Source organism: Myotis nattereri (assembly GCF_964212035.1).
Source record: "Myotis nattereri genome assembly, chromosome: X".
NCBI lineage: Eukaryota > Metazoa > Chordata > Mammalia > Chiroptera > Vespertilionidae > Myotis > Myotis nattereri.
Window position 1 is genome coordinate 120,921,983 of NC_138078.1, and position 19,133 is coordinate 120,941,115.

Below are 19,133 nucleotides of genomic sequence, written 5' to 3' on the forward strand. Positions count from 1 at the left end.
TACCCTTGATCTATTTCTTACACAGACTGATCCTGCTGTACTTGATAGAAGCTATAGCCAATGAAGGCATTACAGGTGGGACACAAGCCCTTTTCACATGTTACTTAGCACCCCATACTTCTAGCACAAAGCACATCATGTTCACTTATAATTACTTGCTTCATTATCTGTCTTCCATCTATTAGAATGCAAGTTCCACAAGGTCAGAATCATTACTATTTACCTCTGTGGCTCTAGTCCCTGGAACAGAGTGAATGCACAATAAATATATTGATAGAAGGATGAATAAATATATTGCTTCCCAACTCCATAAATACACTCAAATCCATTTAACTTTATAGTTAAAACATGTGAATTTTGTTGTATGAAAATTATATATTGATAAAGACAGGGTTTTTTTGTTTTTTTTTAAGAAAGAATAATTCAATGAAGAACACATGGAAGGTATTCAATACTAAGTATTATTCGACTGGATTTGAGTAAGACAAAATAGACCAGCTATATTGTTCCCAGTTATCCACAGAAGTATTCACACTGAAAGACATCACAACTAACACTACGGCCATGCACACCTACCCTCCCCATCTGCTCCTATACAATAGAAAATACCAAAGATCAGGGGTTAGAGTGGAATGGGTAAAATTCCTTCCTGGGTGAATAGGTATGCCTGTGATCCATTAGCCTTTTGCCCATCAATGTGACCCTTGTACTCTAAAGTTTACAACCAAATCAATGAGAAGGCAAAGATTCTTTTAGCTGAATCTGTGCCTGACCTGCTTTGTGACTTAATTCAGTGTCTAATTTGGTCCTTAGGGTCAGTAGGTCTGTGGTTAGCCCTTCCTCTCTCAAATGTGATTCATTCCCAAACCTTCCTAGGTATCTGCTTTTCATTTCGAAGTTTAGGCAAGTGTTCTTGAAGCTTAATATAGACCTAAATTCGTTGAATATTCACAGATGTGAGTAGACCTAATAGATTAAAAAATACGCTGAAAAAAATAGCTTTTGTCCAAGTTCTGTGGAGTGAGGATTAATGACAAAGAGAGCCATGAGTTTGTTTCTAAAAAACAAAGTTCTGGGTAAAGATGAGCCAGTAAACAGCAACAATTGCTGGCAGGACTGGGCACCAATTCCCTATTGGCTGACACTGGGTGCCTCCAATAAAACCAGTAACTGAATGAGAACACCACATTTTGGAACCTCTGAGTTGTTTTTGGTGAATTTGTCGCAGCCTAAGGTTTTAGGATGCCAATATTCATATTCTTTACTTAGAGTCTAAAAGTTCCAAAGATGCTCTTGACTTCCTCTCTCAACCATGCTGGCCTGATCTTATATGTGAGTTTCTCAGAATCAAAACAATCAAGTATAGACTGCAAATGGAAGCAAACCACATTGAAGGGAGAAGACTGGCCCAAAATACTTCTAAGCATCACCTCTCTTTCTTACTGGTAGTAAGACTAAGGGGCTGGATCACCTTGGGAACAGACACTAAAATTTGAATCAAGATAACTCCCAAAGCTAAAGGACTTCAAAAGAAACAGTTGTTACCCGTAACACCAGTACTCCCATGTGAGCAACAGCCAGGTGGATTTGCATCCCTTCACCATCACTGGCGGGGTGAGGCCTGATGCCATACATATCCAACTTCCTTGCTATGTCCAGTAGCAGAATGTCAGATTCAGCTGGGCTCCTGCCACTGCAAGGGGAAAGAATTTATGAGCCTAATAAATGTGGCAAGAATGACAACTTCACCCTGAGAGCTCCATGACGAGTTCAGTGTTTTCTTAGGCCTCAAGCTTCTCTGACTGAGGGGTTTGCTTTTAAATCTGTTCTCAGCTGCAGTGCTCCCTGCTGGTGAAAACAGGTGCCAGTTAAAAGTACTTACATGTGCTTCTGATGAAAGTGCACGATCTTGCTCTCCAAACAGTCTTGGTTCGGTAAGTACCGGGTTTGTGACAGATGTTTCCTATCTGTTTCTTCATGAAAGTCTCCCAATTCTGCTGCATAATATAAAAGTGACATTTTTTTCCACATTACCATTGAGGAGTTAAGCAATGGAGCACCCAGAAGACTCCCTGACCTCCCACAAATAGCCCTTTCTTTGCAGCCAATGCAGGCCGAGGCATCCCATCCCATGCTTTATGTCTATTTTTGGGGGGAGGCAGGGTGTATATCTGATTCTTTTTTCAAATCAGAAGCAGTGGGTTGTTATGAAGTCCCTGTATAATAACTCACAGGCTATAGGATCACAGATGAATATTTTATTTTCTTCTCCTACATTCTGTTTATGGTTTCTTTTACATCTGATCAATCCCTTTATGAGTTGAATTGTATCCCACCCCCCTCTCAAATTCATATGTTGATATGCCATTCCCCAGCACCTCAGAATGCAACTGTGTTTAGAGATAGGCTCTGTAAAGGAGTGATTTAAGTTAGATGAGGCAGATGTGTGTCCACTAATCCAATCTGACTTGTGTCCTTATAAAAAGAGGAAATTTAGTCACACAGAGAGACACCAGGAATGCAGGTGCACAGAGGGAAGACCAAGTAAGGATGCATCACGAGGGTAACAATCTGCAAGTCACGGAGAGAGGCTTCAGAAGAAACCAAAACTTCAGTCTTGGAATTCCAGGCTCCAGGCTGTGAGAAACTAAATTTCTGTCATTTAACCAAACTAGTCTCTGGTATTTTGTTATGGCAGTCCCAGCAAACTAATTCAGCCTCCTAACTATGATGTAAGCCAGTCACAGCAATCCGTTACTCTGGGAATCTAGTAAAACCGGAGCTATCTGTAATCCCCAGTAGATAAATCATACTGGGAATCATTCTAGCTTTTTCAATTCACTTGCAGTTTATCTCTGATCATAGTGCACTCTTTTCTAGATGTCTCCAGTTTATTGTTAGAAACTTATATTATAGCACTATGTCTACAAAGGCAATTGAGGTATATAGGACTATTTGCCCTGACAGTGAATGGCTTCAAACTATTTTGCTTTTGAATTCTTGTGTCTTCTTTATAATTTTTATGCCTTCTCCCTCTCTGTCAGATTGATATGAATCACTTCCTGGTCATTGGCTTCAGACCTAAAGAGTTAGGTCTCCACTTGGTTCTAAATTGTGACTTCTAGCCAAACCGGTTTGGCTCAGTGGATAGAGCATCGACCTGCAGACTGAAGGGTCCCAGGTTCGATTCCGGTCAAGGGCATGTACCTTGGTTGCGGGCATATCCCCACTGGGGGGCGTGCAGGAGGCAGCTGATCGATCTCTCTCATCGATGTTTCTAGCTCTCTATCCCTCTCCCTTCTTCTCTGTAAAAAATCAATAAAATATATTTTTTAAAAAATAAATAAATAAATAAATTGTGACTTCTAATCTGCCATAAAATGGGAACCCAAAACTAATCTTCCAATTAAAATTCACATTGTAACATTTAAAAATTGGAATACAGATATTCAAACCTGTTAGCAGTTTATGAATTGTAAGAATAAATAGACTTTCCATGGAACCCTGTGGTGCTCTCCTATTTGATAAAATACATGGACATGGGGGCACCCATATTGGGTGCTAGGAAGTTAATATTTTCTTTTTTGTCTTGGCTTTCTATGGTGTTTTAGACAGAAGGCATACTCATTTTTAGACAGGTGAGGTATATGTGTATGTGTATTTCAAAATCACATTACAATGAAAATCCCTAACAAGTTTTTCAAAAGACCAAATCAATGACTTTATTTATTTATTGCCAAAACTGATAAATGTACAAATCTCTTTAAAAATCAATCAGGCACATATGGATACAGAGGCAAAAATCCTCAACAAAACATTAGTAAAATGATTAGCAACATATCAAAAAGATTATAAAAAGATTGCACATCTTTACCAAGGGGGATTTATCCCAAGATTGCAAGATCAGTTCAACATGTGAAGATTAATTAATGTAACATACTATGTTAAAAGGATAAAGGACAAAAATACATTATCATTTTAATAGATGCAGTAAAAGCATTGGGCAAAACCCAACACCAATTCATGATTAAAAAAAAGTTCAACAAACAAGATATAGAAGGGGGCTTCTTAAACCTGAAATAAGTTAACAATTAAAAATCTACAGCTAACATTATAATTACACTAAATGGTGTGAAAATGAATGCTCTCCTTTAAGACCAGGAACAAGACAAGGATGTCTACTCTTGAGACTTCTACCCAACATTGTACTGGTGGATCTAGTCAGTGCAATCAGGCAACAAGAAGAAATAGAAAATATTTGTACTGAAAATAGAGAAATAAAACTGTCTTTACTTATTGTCAACATGGTCCTGTGTGTAGAAAATTCTAAAGAATCCACACAAAAATACCCTACTAGAACTAATGTATGAGTTCAGCAAGGTAGCAAAATAGAAGATCAATATACAAAACATCATTATATTTGCATATACTAGCAACCAACCAATTCAAAAAACGAAACTAGGAAAACAATGTCATTTACAATCCTATCTAATAAAAGAGAAACATGGTAATTGGCATACGACCGCTACCCTTCCCATTGGCTAATCAGCGAGATATGCAAATTAACTGTCAGCCAAGATGCGGCCGGCAGCCAGGCAGCTTGAAACTAACATGAGGCTTGCTTGCTTCAGTGACGGAGGACTCCAACGTTCCCCGCCTGCCTTGCCGGCCTCTGAGCCTGCAGTTTCAAACATTGTAACAAATATAGATGCTAAACAAAACCCCAGAAACCAGCTTTCAGCAAGCCGGGATCCCAGAGCTGGAGTTGATACAGAGTTTCCATTGTAGAACCGAAATAAACCAGATACCTGCTTTCAGGAGCAGAGGCCTAAGAGCTGGAGCCTCAGAGCTAAAGCTGGCCCAGAATAAAAAAAAAGAAAAAGAAAAAAGGAGCGGTTGGGAGCTTCAGTCCCAGCCTGAAAACAGCCCTCAGCCCCTCACTCAGACTGGCCAGGCACCCCAGTGGGGACCTCCACCCTGATCCAGGACACTCTTCAGGGCAAACCAGCCAGCCCCGACTATGCACCAGGCCTCTACACTATATAGTAAAAGGGTAATATGCCTCCCAGCACTGGGATCAGCGGAGCTGAGAGGCCTCCGGGCACCGGGATCAGTGTGACAGGCGGCAGCGCCCAAACCCCCTGATCGCCCTGCGGCTCTGTGTGTGACAGGGGGCGGGGCCACAACCTCCCTATTGGCCCTGCTCTGTTCATGACAGGTGAAGGCGCCCCAACCCCCTGATCGGCCCTGCTCTGTGCCTGATAGGGGGGAGCTCCCCACACCCCTGATCACCCTGCGGCTCTGTGTGTGACAAGGTGCGGCGCCCAAACCCCCTCACCCCACGGGCCCTGCTCTGTGTGTGACGGGGTAGAGCCATAACCTCCCCATCGGCCCTGCCCTGAGTGTGAGAGTGACGGCGCCCCAGCCCCCTGATCCGCCCTGCTCTGTGTGTGACAGGGGGCGGTGCACCAACTCCCCTATCGGCCCTACTCTGTGAGTGACAGGGGGGAGCTCCTCAACCCCCTGATGGGCCCTGCTCTGTGCGTGACAGGGGGCAGCGCCCCAACCCCCTGATTGGCCCTGCTCTGTGCATGACAGGGGCTGGCGCCACAACCTCCCCATCGACCCTGCCTTGAGTGTGACAGGGGGCGGTGCCCCAACCCCCCAATTGGCCCTACCCTGAGCATGACTGGGGGTGGCATCACAACCTCCCAATCCGCCCTGCTCTGTGCATGACATGGGGCGGCGCCCCAACTCCCCAATCGTCCCTGCTCTGAGCCCAACCAGGGGCTGCACCTAGGGATTGGGCCTGCCATCTGCCACCCGGGAGCAGGCCTAAGCCAGCAGGTTGTTATCTCCCAAGGGGTCCCAGACTGCGAGAGGGCACAGGCCGGGCTGAGGGACGCGCCCCCCCCCCCCCCGCGAGTGAACAAATTTTTGTGCACCGGGCCTCTAGTAACATATATAAAGAATAAAATACTTGGGAATAAATTTAACAAAATATGTATAAGATTTATATACTGAAAAGTACAAAACATTGCCAAGAGAAATTTCTAAGAGATCTGTATAAATTGAAAGACATTTCTGGTTCATGGATTAGAAGACTCGGCATTGTAAAAATTTTAATTCTTCCAAAATTGATGCACAAATTCAATGTAATCCCCACCAGCATTTTGTAGAAATTAGCAAATGATCTTAAAATTTACATGGAAATGCACAGGATGCAAAATAACAAAACAATTTTGTAAAAGAACAAAGCTGGAGGATGTACACATCCCCATTTCAAAGCTTTATACAAAGCTACAATAAATAAGATAGTATAGGAATGAATAAGAGAATAGGGCATATAAATAATACAGTATAGAACATATATATTAATGGCACATAGTTGAAAATCCATAAATTAGCCCTTACATTTAATTGACAATTGGTTTTTGACAAAGTTGTCAAGACAATTTAATGGAAAAATAATAATAGTCTTTTCAACAAATAGGATGAATAGACATCCAAATGCAAAAAGAAATAAAAATGAAGTTAGATTCCTATTTCTCAACATATACCATGTAAGCATACAAAAATAATTCAAAATAAATCATAGACCTAAATCTAAGAGGTAAACCTATAAAAGTTCTAGAAGAAAACTTAAGAGAAAATCTTTGTGACCTTAGGTTAGGCAAATGGTTCTTAGATATTACACCAAAAGCATGATCCATTAAAACATATTGAGAAAGTAGAATTCCATCGAAATTAAAAACTGTTCCACTAAAAAAGATAGCATCAAGAAAATGAAAAGTCAAGCCACAGATTGGGAGAAAATAGAAAATTACATATCATAAAGAATTTTAATCAGAATATATAAAAATCTTTTAAAATTCAATAAGAAGACAATCTATTTTAAAATGGGCAAAAGATTTGAATAGACATTTTAACAAAGGAAACAGATATTGTTAACGAGCAGATGTAAAGATGCTCAACATCATTAGTCAATAAAAATGATAATTATAATTACAATGAGTTACCTCTTCATATCCACTAGAATGGCAATAACAACAAAAAATAGACACCGCCAAGTGCTGAAGAAGATGTGGAGAAATTGGAAACCACATACATTTCTGATTATATTGTCATAATTTGAAGGACATTTTGGCAGTGTCTTAAAATGTTAATCATAAATTACTATAAGATGAAACAATCAATTGCACTCCCAGGAATCTACCCAAGAGAAATAAAAACATGTGTCCACATGAATGTTCAAAACATTATTCATATTAGTTAAACTACAAACAATCCAAATGTCCATGACCAGGTAAATAGATAAATAAAATGTGATATATCCATAAAATGAAATACTACTCAGCAATAGAAAGAAATAAACTGCTGTGATTCATGCTAGAACATACATGAATTTAAAAAACATTATGCTGAGTGAAAAAAGACAGATAAAAAAGACTGCATATTTTATCATTCCAATTACGTGAAATGTTCAGAAAAGGCAAATATATTTAAACATAAAGTAAGTTAGTGGTTGCAGAGGTTGAGCATGAGAACAATGAGTGAATGAAAATTGGCATGAGAGATCTCTTTTGTCATGATGGAAATGTTCTAAAACTAGATTGTGCTAATGGTTGCACAACTCTGTAAATTCAGAGTTGTAAGACCCTATATTGATCCTATGGGAAACATAAAAACACGTGAGACTGCTTTTTTTTCTCTCAGTGTAAGACTATGACAATCTAGGAAGAGATCTATGACATACAAATGAGTAAATATCATCAGTAACAGAAGGTAACAAATGTTATGAGCACCTTCACTGTTACCAGGCGGGTCCAAGCTACCATTATCCCTCTCTTCTGCAATAGTCTCTTATCTGGTTTCCCCACTTCCACCATTCCTTCACAAATTTCTATTTTCTTTCCCTTTTTATTGAATAAATTTGACATGTAACATTGCATAAATTTAAGATGTACAGGCTATTACTTTCATATACTTATATATTGTACTATGATTGGTGTAGCAATATTATCACATTACATAATTATAGTACAATTTATGGTCTCTATTAATTATACTGTGTGTTAGAATTCTATGGCTTATTTACTACTCAGTACAAGTTTCTATTTTTACCATAGCAGCCAAGATGATCTTGTTAAAATCTAGTTCACATCATTTCACTCCTCTGCTTTAATGCTTTGATGGCTTCCCATCTCAGAGTCATGTACTAGGTCTTAACATGCTTTTAAAGTACCCCATGATTATTCTCTCCCTCTCTCAGTTCCAGGCAGCCACAAAGTCTGCTTGATATTTCTTGAACATTCCAGCATGTTCCTTCCACCGGTTTCTACATGGCTTCCTCTCTCACCTCCTTTAATTCTTTGTTCAACTGTCACCTTCATAGTGAATCCTATCCTGACCACTTTATTGAAAAAATCAGTACCCACCCCCCAGATTTCCCCATCTCCTTTTCATACTTTATTTTCTCCTGCATTTTTATCACCTTTAATATGCATAGCATATTTCCTTATTTTGGTTATTGTCTGATTCTCTTCCACTGCCAAAATGTGAGTTCTACAAAGGCAAGAATTATTGTCTGCTTATTTTACTGCGATGTTCCCAGTGCCTCTAACAGTACCTGGCATGTAGTAGGTACTCAAGAAATTTTTGTTGAATAAATGACAAAGAAGAGTAAATAAAGGCATTCATAAAAATGAGGCTTCATTTGAAATGTACAGATTGTGTTTGGGAGGGAGTGTCTGGCTAGAGCCAGAAAGTTGTGTAAGAGAGACTTAAGTGATGAGGTCAGAATGTGGAGGTTCTTGAATGTGTAGAACATAAATATTGGATGAATTAATAAATTAGCAAATGACTGAGAAATTTGGTTGTGTTCTGCTTACTGCCTAAGCATCCAGTGAAATTGTCTGACATGGATGGATTGTAAAGAGCTGACTCCTTGAAACTTTAGCCTTTTTCTATGGAAACAGCATCTATTGACAAAAGCTGAAGTGTTCCATGCTATGCCTGAAATGGCCACTAGGGAATGCCCAAATCTATAATGCTGCACCATTAAGAATGACACTGGGCTCCCCCATTAGAGGCTGTCACTGAGCTTCAATCCCCTGGTTGCTACCTTAATAGTTAATGGAGAAAGATGTCTCTCAACATTGTTTTCCCTATTTGCCTTACCCTGTGACCCCCGCCAAGCAAAGCACAATAGTGAACATACTGTTAGTGTCCTTGATATTCAAGGCCCTTTCTGCCACCTCTCCTAAACAGGCCCTATGCTTGAGCTTTACTTGAGTTGCATCCTCTATATACATGACTTCTTGCCCTACTACCATTTTTTCCATGCTCTTTCCTCTTCCTATTACTACCTATCCAATACCTATGTGTCCCTTTAAGAACCAGCACAAAAGCCACGTCCTCCATAAGCCTTCCCTGATTACTATTGCCCTCACTGCTCACTGCCTTCCTGAGATCCTGGGGCTGTCATTACCTATCCCAGTCAGAAGTCACTGACTGATAAATACTGATTCAGAAACTGTCCCTATCCAAGCACTTCATTTTGAAGTTCCCAGTGAGAACAGAAATCTACCCATTATGGACCGTCATGATGTAAGGGATAGAGGCAAACAGATGAACTTCTGAAACAAACAAAAAATGAATGTATGATCCTGCAGGAATGGTAAGGAACAGACTGTTCTTGGAAGGCCTCTCTCAAAGAGAAAGCACATCCAGCCCTAGAAGAAGAAATGCTATCTCTAGTTGCCTCAACCCTGCCCTCCTCCTATTCTGAGCAGCCTGGTCTGCCCAGATTCACCCACTCCCAAGCATGCCCCTCACTGTTTCCCAGGCTCTTTCTCCCTGCCTTCATTATTCAGCCTAATCCAACTACTTAGCTGCTAGTGGATGGAGAGCTTTAACATGCCTGGGGCCTTTTTCCTTTTTAGCCTCTCTCTACCTGATATACTCTGTGCTTTGTTCTCTGTAATCATGATACAGAGCAACACAGAAATCACATCAGACCTGACAATGTGCCACAGAAAGCACATAGCAGAAATGTATCCTGGGGCAAGCAGAGAGAGTGGGGCCTGCCTGGCAAAGTCTATGCCTGGATTAGTCCAAACCAGTTCCTGGACAGTAAGCCCCAGGCAGTGGGAGGGGAAAGTTAGACCCAGACAGAAGAAAATCAGCCTTTACTTTTAATCTACATAAACACAACCACTTTGTGACAACATAGTTTTGTCACTATTTTAAACTCTAAGAATCTCATGCGTAGTCAGGTGAGAGGACTTTACCCAAGGCTACATACAACAGTTACAATGTAGTAGAGACAGTATTTGAATCTAAATTTCCATGACTACAATGACAGCCTCTTTCTACCGGATCATGCTGTTTTCATATATTTTATCTAGGCTTTCTCTCCTAACATAATGGTGGGCAGGCTGAGGGTGCTCAGCTCCTTTGCTTGGTTCTCTGCCTGGTTGATATGCCCCAAAGCCAACATTTGCTACTTACATTGTAAGATGTGAGATACCATCAACGCTGTACAGTTGTCACTGCATGGAAGCCTTCCTAAAGCCAAATCCTTCTTTATTTGAAGAGTAAAAAGATACCTGCAAGGAAGTTGGGGGAAAATCTCTTGAGAAAGAAACAGAAACCAAAAAAAAAGCATATCCCTTCTCCCAGATCCAAAATGTTTCAAGAATGAAACGGCACCCCCAGTCAGTAGGATGTTTTTGGGGGTGGTGAATAATGCACAGGCTTTGCTTCAGCCCCAAACCAGTACTAGACCACAACTTGGTTGATCCAGCACTTTGGCAGGACTAACAGCCATTAGGAATCACCCTAGCCAAATCCTCCTGCCAACTTGAAGGAGTTGGCCAATCATCCTCTGGTGGTTTCTGCCACGTAGCAAAGCCACATACCCAGCCAGAGAGAAAGGGAAATTCAGCAAGAATCAGCCTGCTCAGGAAGCCAGTACTGCTCTGTTTACAAAGTACAATCAAGCACTCACTATCAAAACTATTTAAGAGGTTGGCAGGGCAATCACCCCATTTCACAATTATGGGAAGACAGAGATTAGGTGATACGGGCAAGGTTAAATCACCCAAAGATAGTGAAACTGTGGCCAGAACTCATCTGCCACTGAATTTAGGCCTCCTCCTATTCTAAAGATCGTGTTTCAGAAATCAAAGACTTGAGACCACTCTTTTGCTCTGTGCAGAGTGCTGGGCTGGATCACCTTCCCTGTGTCACCACAGCCAAGGTAGCACTCTGCACAGAGCAGGTATGGAATTACTATATACCGAATGGAAGGAAGACAAACTGTCCTTTTTCTACCAACAGATCATCGGGGACCCATAAAGTGCTGGTTGGTACCCAGAGCTTTGCCAAACAGATAGCATTTGTCTCACACTTTTAAGCCATTATCAAAGGAGAATCAACTTTTGAAAAGATGTATATAATTAAGATTCTACCACTGATTGCTTTATCTCATAGTCCAAAATTGGTTCCAATATTTTATTTTATACATTAAAACATTTATTGTATCTGCTGTGGGCATTTCCCTTTATTTATATAAAGCTCTGCCTGGACTTTTATTTAAAACCAATTAAGCCTTGAAGGCAATGTGGAGAATCAAAATTAATTTCAGGTGATAGATGACAACTCCGATTAGAAAACATACAAGTAAATTAGCAGGTAATTATTCAATTTACAAAACATTTGATATTATAATCTTTCCTACTGTGTGCTCCCCAAATGAGTTAGAGATGATTCGATTAGAAATTATTATTTGCACACAAGTGTCAGAAACTTATGTATTGGACCTAAACAAAGCATCCTTATCAAGTCATTTATAGTTAAGTATTCTTAGATGGACCAATGAGGATAAAATAAAGGAATTCTAACTTTTGTCACTGCCTGATTTCAAATATAGATGTAAATACAACCATCAGCCTCAATTGCTAAAGGGAAAGTGAATTTCATTTTGCTCCTAGCAAGAAAAAAAATGAAACTTCTCGTCATTTGACACGTTCATTGCTGTTAAGAAGGCAGCTGTCTGCTACAAATACCAAATCCTTGCTCTGAACAGCTGATGAATCATTTATCATCACATTGATTTTCTCATTCTTTTTTGGTGGGGGGGGGGAGAAAGTTTATCTCCATCAAAACTGTTCACAATTTGAGACTCAACTGCAATAGGTTATGGGCTGGCAAATGCAAATTAATATAGTTACCAAGAAATCAAGTTATCTAGGAAAGTAGCCTACAACTCACGAATGTGGAGAGAATTGGAGAGAGAGAGAGAGAGAGAGAGAGAGAGAGAGAGAGAGAGAGAGAGAGAGATTTGTGAAAGGTGACTTCTGCAAAGACCCCTCATAAAAGAAGCATCCCTGTAGAAAAGGGGTGAAACAGAGAATTCAGGGAGAATAACTGCCAACTAAGTCACTCTAGCTTCCAGGACCTGTTCCTCATCTGTAAACAAAGAGGACTAGACTAGATTATCTCAAATATCTGTTATATCACTTCTACATGTAAAAGTCTAAGCTCTGGAAAGCAGAGTAAGGTTTTGGGAAGTGTTATGCTGAAAATGTATCTTTGAAGAAGTAGATTTACATTATAATTTTAAAGGGCATTTTAAATAAGTACTGCACTTTTTAAAATGTTTTAGCCCTGGGCCGGGCGGCTCAGTCAGTAGGACTGGGTTGGGTTCGTTTCCAAGTCAGGGCACATGCCTACGTTGCAGGTTCAATCCCTCTCCCCAGTTGGGAGCTGTCAGGAGGCAACTGATCAATACTTCTTTCTCATATTGATATTTCTCCCTCCCTTTCTCTCCTTCTCTCCCTTCTCCTCCTCCTAAAATTCAATGATAATGTTCTTGGGTGAGGAAATAAATAAATAAATAATAAATAAACAAATAAAATGTTCTATACGTTTTAACTTTTTAATTTTATAAGTAAAAATATTTTACTTTTATAAAGTTTAAAAATTTATCATTATAAATTATAAGTGAATTATAGTAAAATTTTAATAATATTTAATTATTAAATAATTATAATAAAATTGCCAATAATGTATATTAAACATTATAAATAATTTATAAAAATGTATAGTTTTTACTTTTTAAATTTTTTATAAGTATACATCATCATCATTTTCTACCTATGGGATACACACACACACACACACACACACACACACTTTTTAATATCCATGAAATCAGCTGGCATTACACTTGTGCTGTCAAGCTGCCCTCTGATTTGAGCACAGATGCAATGAAGGCAAGCACTCTGTTGCAGCAGTTAATGGCATAACCCGCAAGTGGGCACCCATGCTAGCTACCACTTCTAGAACACCCCCTTCTCTGTGAAGTCCCCACACTTTGGAAGAATAACATTTTGGGTACTAGCCAAGCCCTTCTTCTCTCCAGCTCCTCACCATCTTCCAGAGAGTGACATTGAGAGCCAAGCCATCCAAAGACAATAAGCCCATTCCCTGGTAAATGGAGAATAATAATTCTTAAGTAACATCATACAGCAGACACACAGGTAAGTACTAACCTTGTAAGCTCTTCTTGTAGATGTCCAGGGTCCACTGGGAAAAATTTCACCATAAATTTGAAAACAACCTCCTTAGGATCTTAAAACACAATATCTCCATAAGTTTTATTTACATGTCCATCACAACAGTTATAGGTGTATATATATATATATATATATATATATATATATATATATATATCCCCTCTATCTTCCCTCCTCTCCCCATCACTCCCTCACAGACATTTAATTTTTCACATTTGTAAGATGCTGCTATTTCTCTATTGTGCCTCTATGTGAATAGCAATTAAGAATGTTCTCCTGACCCTCTTCCTACCCTCCTTCCCTTTGAGTTTCTTTTCCTAAAGATGTGCCTCTTAGGGGTCTACTGTGTCCTCTCTTAAGAAGTGCCTCATTTTGAAAAATGTCCCACTTGCTTCTTTGAATTCTGCATTCCTGGTTGAGAGAAGTATCCTGCTTTAAAAGCAGGTGAGTATCACCTGGTTGAAGGATCTCATAAAGGGAACCAGAAAAAGTATGGTCTGATGCCTCTATGTATCTTAAAATCTACATTAAAACATATCTACTTGCCTTCATTCCTACTTGCATTGAAAATCAGTAACTCTGAGGCTTGCAGAATTTAGCATAATTCAGCAAATATTTGTGAGTGCTTTTTTAAGCCAAGCACTGTAGTAGACTATATATGTATATATATATATATATATATATATATATATATATATATATATATATATATAGCCAGTGTCTGTGATGACCATGACAACCAAATGACTGGTCACCATGAGGTGCATTGAGCATCTCTCGGTCTCTCCCCCCTGGCCCACAAGCAGGGCCAGGCAGGACTGGGGACTGGTGAGTGGTCTGAACAGCTGACCTCTTGGTCCCTGCCCCTGGCCTGCAGGCTCTGATGGATCAGCGATGGTGAACAGGGGAATCGGGATGGGTGGCGGGAGGACCAGGCTGGCTGTCAGGCCGTTGGAATCACCAGCTCATCCACAGCTGCTCGGGGGCTCAGGCCTGCGGGAAAGCAGGCACCAGTGAATTCACTTCCATGCATGTGCGCTGGGCCTGCCCTTGATGTATGCCGCCCACTCGAGGCCGCTCACTCTGAGGCAGGTAGGTCCGGGACATGCTCCGCAGCTTCCCTCAGCACCTCAAGCCCCAGCAGCAGCGGCAGTGGTGGCAGCAGCATGAGCAGCCCCGACTGGGCAGCCGTTCCATCAGCGGTCGGCCCAGTGTACACGGGTGGAGGTGAAGTCACCAGCACCTGCTTTCCCGCAGGCCTGAGCCCCCAAGCAGCCAGGGATGAGCTGGTGATCCCAACGGCCTGACAGCCTGGTGGCTGAGGCGGCGTTCAACCTGGGCACTGGTGATTGGGGAGAAAATGGCCCTGATGGCAGGAGGCTAGGCCCTAAGGACCCTATCCACACAATTTCGTGCGCTGGGCCTCTAGTTGGAAATAAAATGACAATAAAGCACTCATATTCTGGTATAAGAGACAGACATCTAGACAGACAATTACAGTGCCACCAAGTGTTATAAGCACTGAGTACTGGGGAAGCACATGAGGGGAACAAAAGAGTTTGGAGAAGGTAAAGGAAAGCTTCCTATGAGAATTGAAATCTGAGTAGGGTTGCTAGATTTACCAAATAAAATACAGGATTCCCAGTTAAATTTGAATTTCAGGTAAGTGATTGCATGGGACATACATATACAAGGAAATTATCCTTTGTTTATTGGAAATTCCAACTTAGTTTGGCATCCTTTATTTTATCTGTGAAGCCTACAGATGAAGTTAGTTTAGCCAAAATCAGGAGGGGTAGGAATATGCTACAAAGTGATCAGTGGCAGAAGTAAAGCTAGAAATGCAGGCAGAGTCCAGTGTTTTATGGATCGTGCTAATGAGTTTGTACTTTATTCTAAGGGCAATATGGAGCCATGAAAGCTTTGTAAGCAGAACAGTGATGTGGTCAGACTGGTATTTTCAATAGTTCCCTTTGGGAGTAGTGTATATGATGAGTTAGGGAGAATCAGTTCAGAAGCTGTTGGAATAATGTGACATTATCATTTTGCGGTGGGGAAGAGACTGAGCTATGGAAAGCACCAGCATGTAAAGAACAGGTGAGAGAAGAGACAGTATAAGAAAATGTTTCACAAAGTGTTGACTGAAATCCACCAGCATCAGAAACACCAGTGGAATTTGTTGAAAATGCAGGAATGAGGCCCAATAATCTGTATTTTAACAAGAACTCCAAATAATCCTAATACACACTAAAATTTGAGAATCACCACACTAGATTGTGATATATAGGGGAGGTATATTTCATAATTGTAGGCACTCAAATATGAACTGAAATGAATGAATAATGTCTGTGACAGGATAAAACAAAAACATCTTCAGGCAGAAGGTGAGTGGCATTGCAGATTAACATTAAGGATGCTCAAACGTTTGTAATGCTAGAACCTGAAATATATTCCCAGAGCCAATCCACAGAGTGCTATAATTACCAGGCTTCTTCAAATTCAATCAAAGATCCAGCAGCATGATTTTCTTCATCTCAAGGAAAGTTAAAATGATTTTCTAAATTGCTGAATTTACTAGACGTATGAAGGATTAAAATAATACATCAAAGCCATTTTCTTCCCTTATATTAATGTGAGGAATAGTGTGGCACTACTGAAATATTCTTAAGTTTTAGCTGGGAATTATATTCCTTAAATTATTTTCTATACTTACTTTTTACTTGTTTTGTAATAGGCTTCAGAAGTTCCAACCAGACCTGCAATAATATTAATGAAAAAAACTGGTAGAACATGACATTGAATGCATCTTTCTTTTTTGGTACCCGATAAAAGTAAACATGAAATAAATAAATACCAAAACTATTTAGACTTCTAAAAATAGAAACAACAATGACTGAGGTGAGGTACCTCCACCACACTCAATCTGCCCCCTTGTATTTTCTCAATGACAGTGAACATTATTGATCTATAACCTCTTTGTTGTTGGCATTTGAATCACTGCTCCCCTGCCTGTCAGATGACAGAGGTGTCATATACAAGGCTCATTAGTTGCTATAAAAACTAATGAAGGCATTTGGCTCCATGTTTGAATACTACAGCCCCCAAATGCCAGCTTAACAGATATAATGAGCCTTTCTGGGAAGGTGCCAGATAACAGGGAGGACACAGCAGGAAGAATATTGGGAATATTAAGACTTTAGAGAGGGGAAAGGAAAGTCCCCTGAAGACTCATTAGAGCTGTGGTTCTCAACCTTCTGGCCCTTTAAATACAGTTCCTCATGTTGTGACCCAACGATAAAATTATTTTCGTTGCTACTTCATAACTGTAATGTTGCTACTGTTATGAATCGCAATGTAAATATCTGATATGCAGGATGGTCTTAGGTGACCCCTGTGAAAGGGTTGTTCAACAGCCAAAGGGATTGCGACCCACAGGTTGAAAACCACTGCATTAGAGAGTTTAGGAGTCAATTCTGGAAGTTGAGGTTCAACCTCTGGAAAGTCAAAATAGATAAAGCATAGATAGCTGTTCACTGAGTGACAAAAGAGGAGCATGGGGCAGAAGAGTTTGTGTTTGGCAAATTGAGGTGACTTAACAGAGAAGTTATTTTGCAAGGGTTTAACTTTTTTTCCATTTTCAGTCAGTGGTTTGAGCCTTATATACCTAGCTGCAAACTGCATTTACAAGCAGTTGTAGACACGAAGAACCAACTTACATTATTTCCAGAATGGCTACAGAATTCTAGTCCAAAATATTCCTTTTCAGCAAGGTTTAGATGGCTGCAACTCAGGTTAAACAGCGCCTTCCCGGATGACTTTTGCTGAACAAAACAAAGAGACCATAGCACAATTTGCATTCCTAACCCGATATCACTGCAGTGTGCATAAATGGTAGAAGTGATAAGGCTCTTCAAACACTGTTTCCCTTAAGCACTATTTAGAAGTGCTGCATCCCCCCCCTACCCCCAAAAGATGTTGAGTTTTACTGGTAGATCCATGCATCTATCTATAAATTGTTTTAAGGGTATACCTTAAAAGGTCTCAGACTAATGATAAATCCTCTTGGAAAAACAGAGCCTTGAACTTAACTATGGCTAGACCTGAAAATCTACCCTTTCAATAGAATTCTTTAATCAATTCATCACACAGGCAATTTGAATGATTTTCCTGAAATTGACAGTTTAATCAAGATGCAGATCTAACCTGCTTAAAATCCTTCAGTGATTCCCCTCAGGATAAAACCTATTCTCCTTAGCATCATAAGCTAGCCCTCTCTCCCTAAGGCAGCTCCACCTGCCCCTCCAGCCTCATTTCTTGCCCCCCCCAACACTTTGCTCTAATAATTACAGCCTGCTCCTCGTTCCCCACGCATGTCAAGTAGTTTCATTCCTCCATGCTTCTGCTCATATCATTCCTTCTACACAGACCACACTCCCCACCTTTCTTTGGTTTGGCTTACTCCTACTCTGCTCAGATGTCATTTCCCTGGGATAGGCAGCCTTCTCTGGAACCTATCAGCAACAGGTTGAGCTAAGAGCACCCTTGCTTACCTCAAATGTGTCATTTCTTACACAGGACGTCTGTTAGACTGAATTCCTTCATAAAGGGACATTGTTTTTTTTCTTTCTTGGTATGCACCAGGTCTAACAGAGCCTGGCACATAGTAGGAGCTCCTGAATGTTTGTTGATCCAATATGAAGTTTACCAAATTACTCATATGAACTCCTTGAGTAGATTTCTTTTGGCAGCTTTTCATTTCATTCACAGAAAGCCACATGTTTTGTTTTGTTGCTTTTTGTTTTTTGTTTTTCATGAAGCCCACACACACTGTGGGCACAAAACAGCCCATTTCTTATGCTTCTCTGAGAACTGGAGCTTTGAAAAATTCTCTGTGAAAATCTCTCTGAGCTGAGTGTGGCTGCTGAACCCCAGGGTTGATGTTTGCAGGGAGGACTGTGATGGCACATTTGGGCACAGGCTATTAGCCACAAAGACGATGCTGAAAATCCCTAGTTAAAGCCAAGTCACACGGTGCTAGAGTGCTGCAAGGAAAGCCGGGTGCAGGGAAATGTAGTTGGAAATCACTGACCCATAGAATTAACAGCAAACTTGAGAGGTCAAAAATCCAGCCACCTTCTCTCCTCTCCCTGCTGGCTCCCTCAAGACAGTACCACACTGAACTAAGCCCACATCTGGGATTTAATAGCTTCCAGGAAGGCGGGTTACCCCTCCCCCTTCCCCCAGCAACCAAAAATACTCCCCTCTCCCCTGGACTTCTCTCCACTTGGTTATTCTGTCCCAACTTCCACCAACTGGGTATTCCTGTGGGTTAACCAGGATCATATTTTTAAATGCAAGTAGGCCACAAAGGGTGAAACCTACTGCATCCCTAGCACTTTGAGTGAGCTGAAGGAAAGGGGTTTGATTTTTTGTGGAAGGTCACATTAGAACTATGGTCCAGGAAAAAGGTGTCATGGCAGAAGTTGTAGGGCATGGAAAGGGGCAGTGGGGGAGGGGTTGTCTGGTAGGGAGGAGGGAGGGGAAGTTTTT

General features: G+C 40.6%; 1 protein-coding gene across 2 annotated transcripts in view; it reads right to left on the reverse strand.

Annotated features, from left to right (window-relative positions):
- FRMD7 (FERM domain containing 7) overlaps window positions 1-19,133 on the reverse strand; it is a gene marked incomplete at both ends in the record, with an annotated part of 68,602 nt that overhangs the window by 5,426 nt on the left and 44,043 nt on the right. The window contains 6 exons of one of the 2 annotated variants that reach the window (XM_081081148.1): window positions 1,546-1,693; window positions 1,883-1,997; window positions 10,513-10,610; window positions 13,560-13,593; window positions 16,297-16,339; window positions 17,300-17,404. In XM_081081148.1, the coding sequence (XP_080937274.1) occupies window positions 1,546-1,693; window positions 1,883-1,997; window positions 10,513-10,610; window positions 13,560-13,593; window positions 16,297-16,339; window positions 17,300-17,404 (543 nt within the window). Of the gene's footprint in view, window positions 1-1,545; window positions 1,694-1,882; window positions 1,998-10,512; window positions 10,611-13,559; window positions 13,639-16,296; window positions 16,340-17,299; window positions 17,405-19,133 lie in introns of both variants that reach the window. The other variant, XM_081081147.1, reaches the window with a different exon arrangement.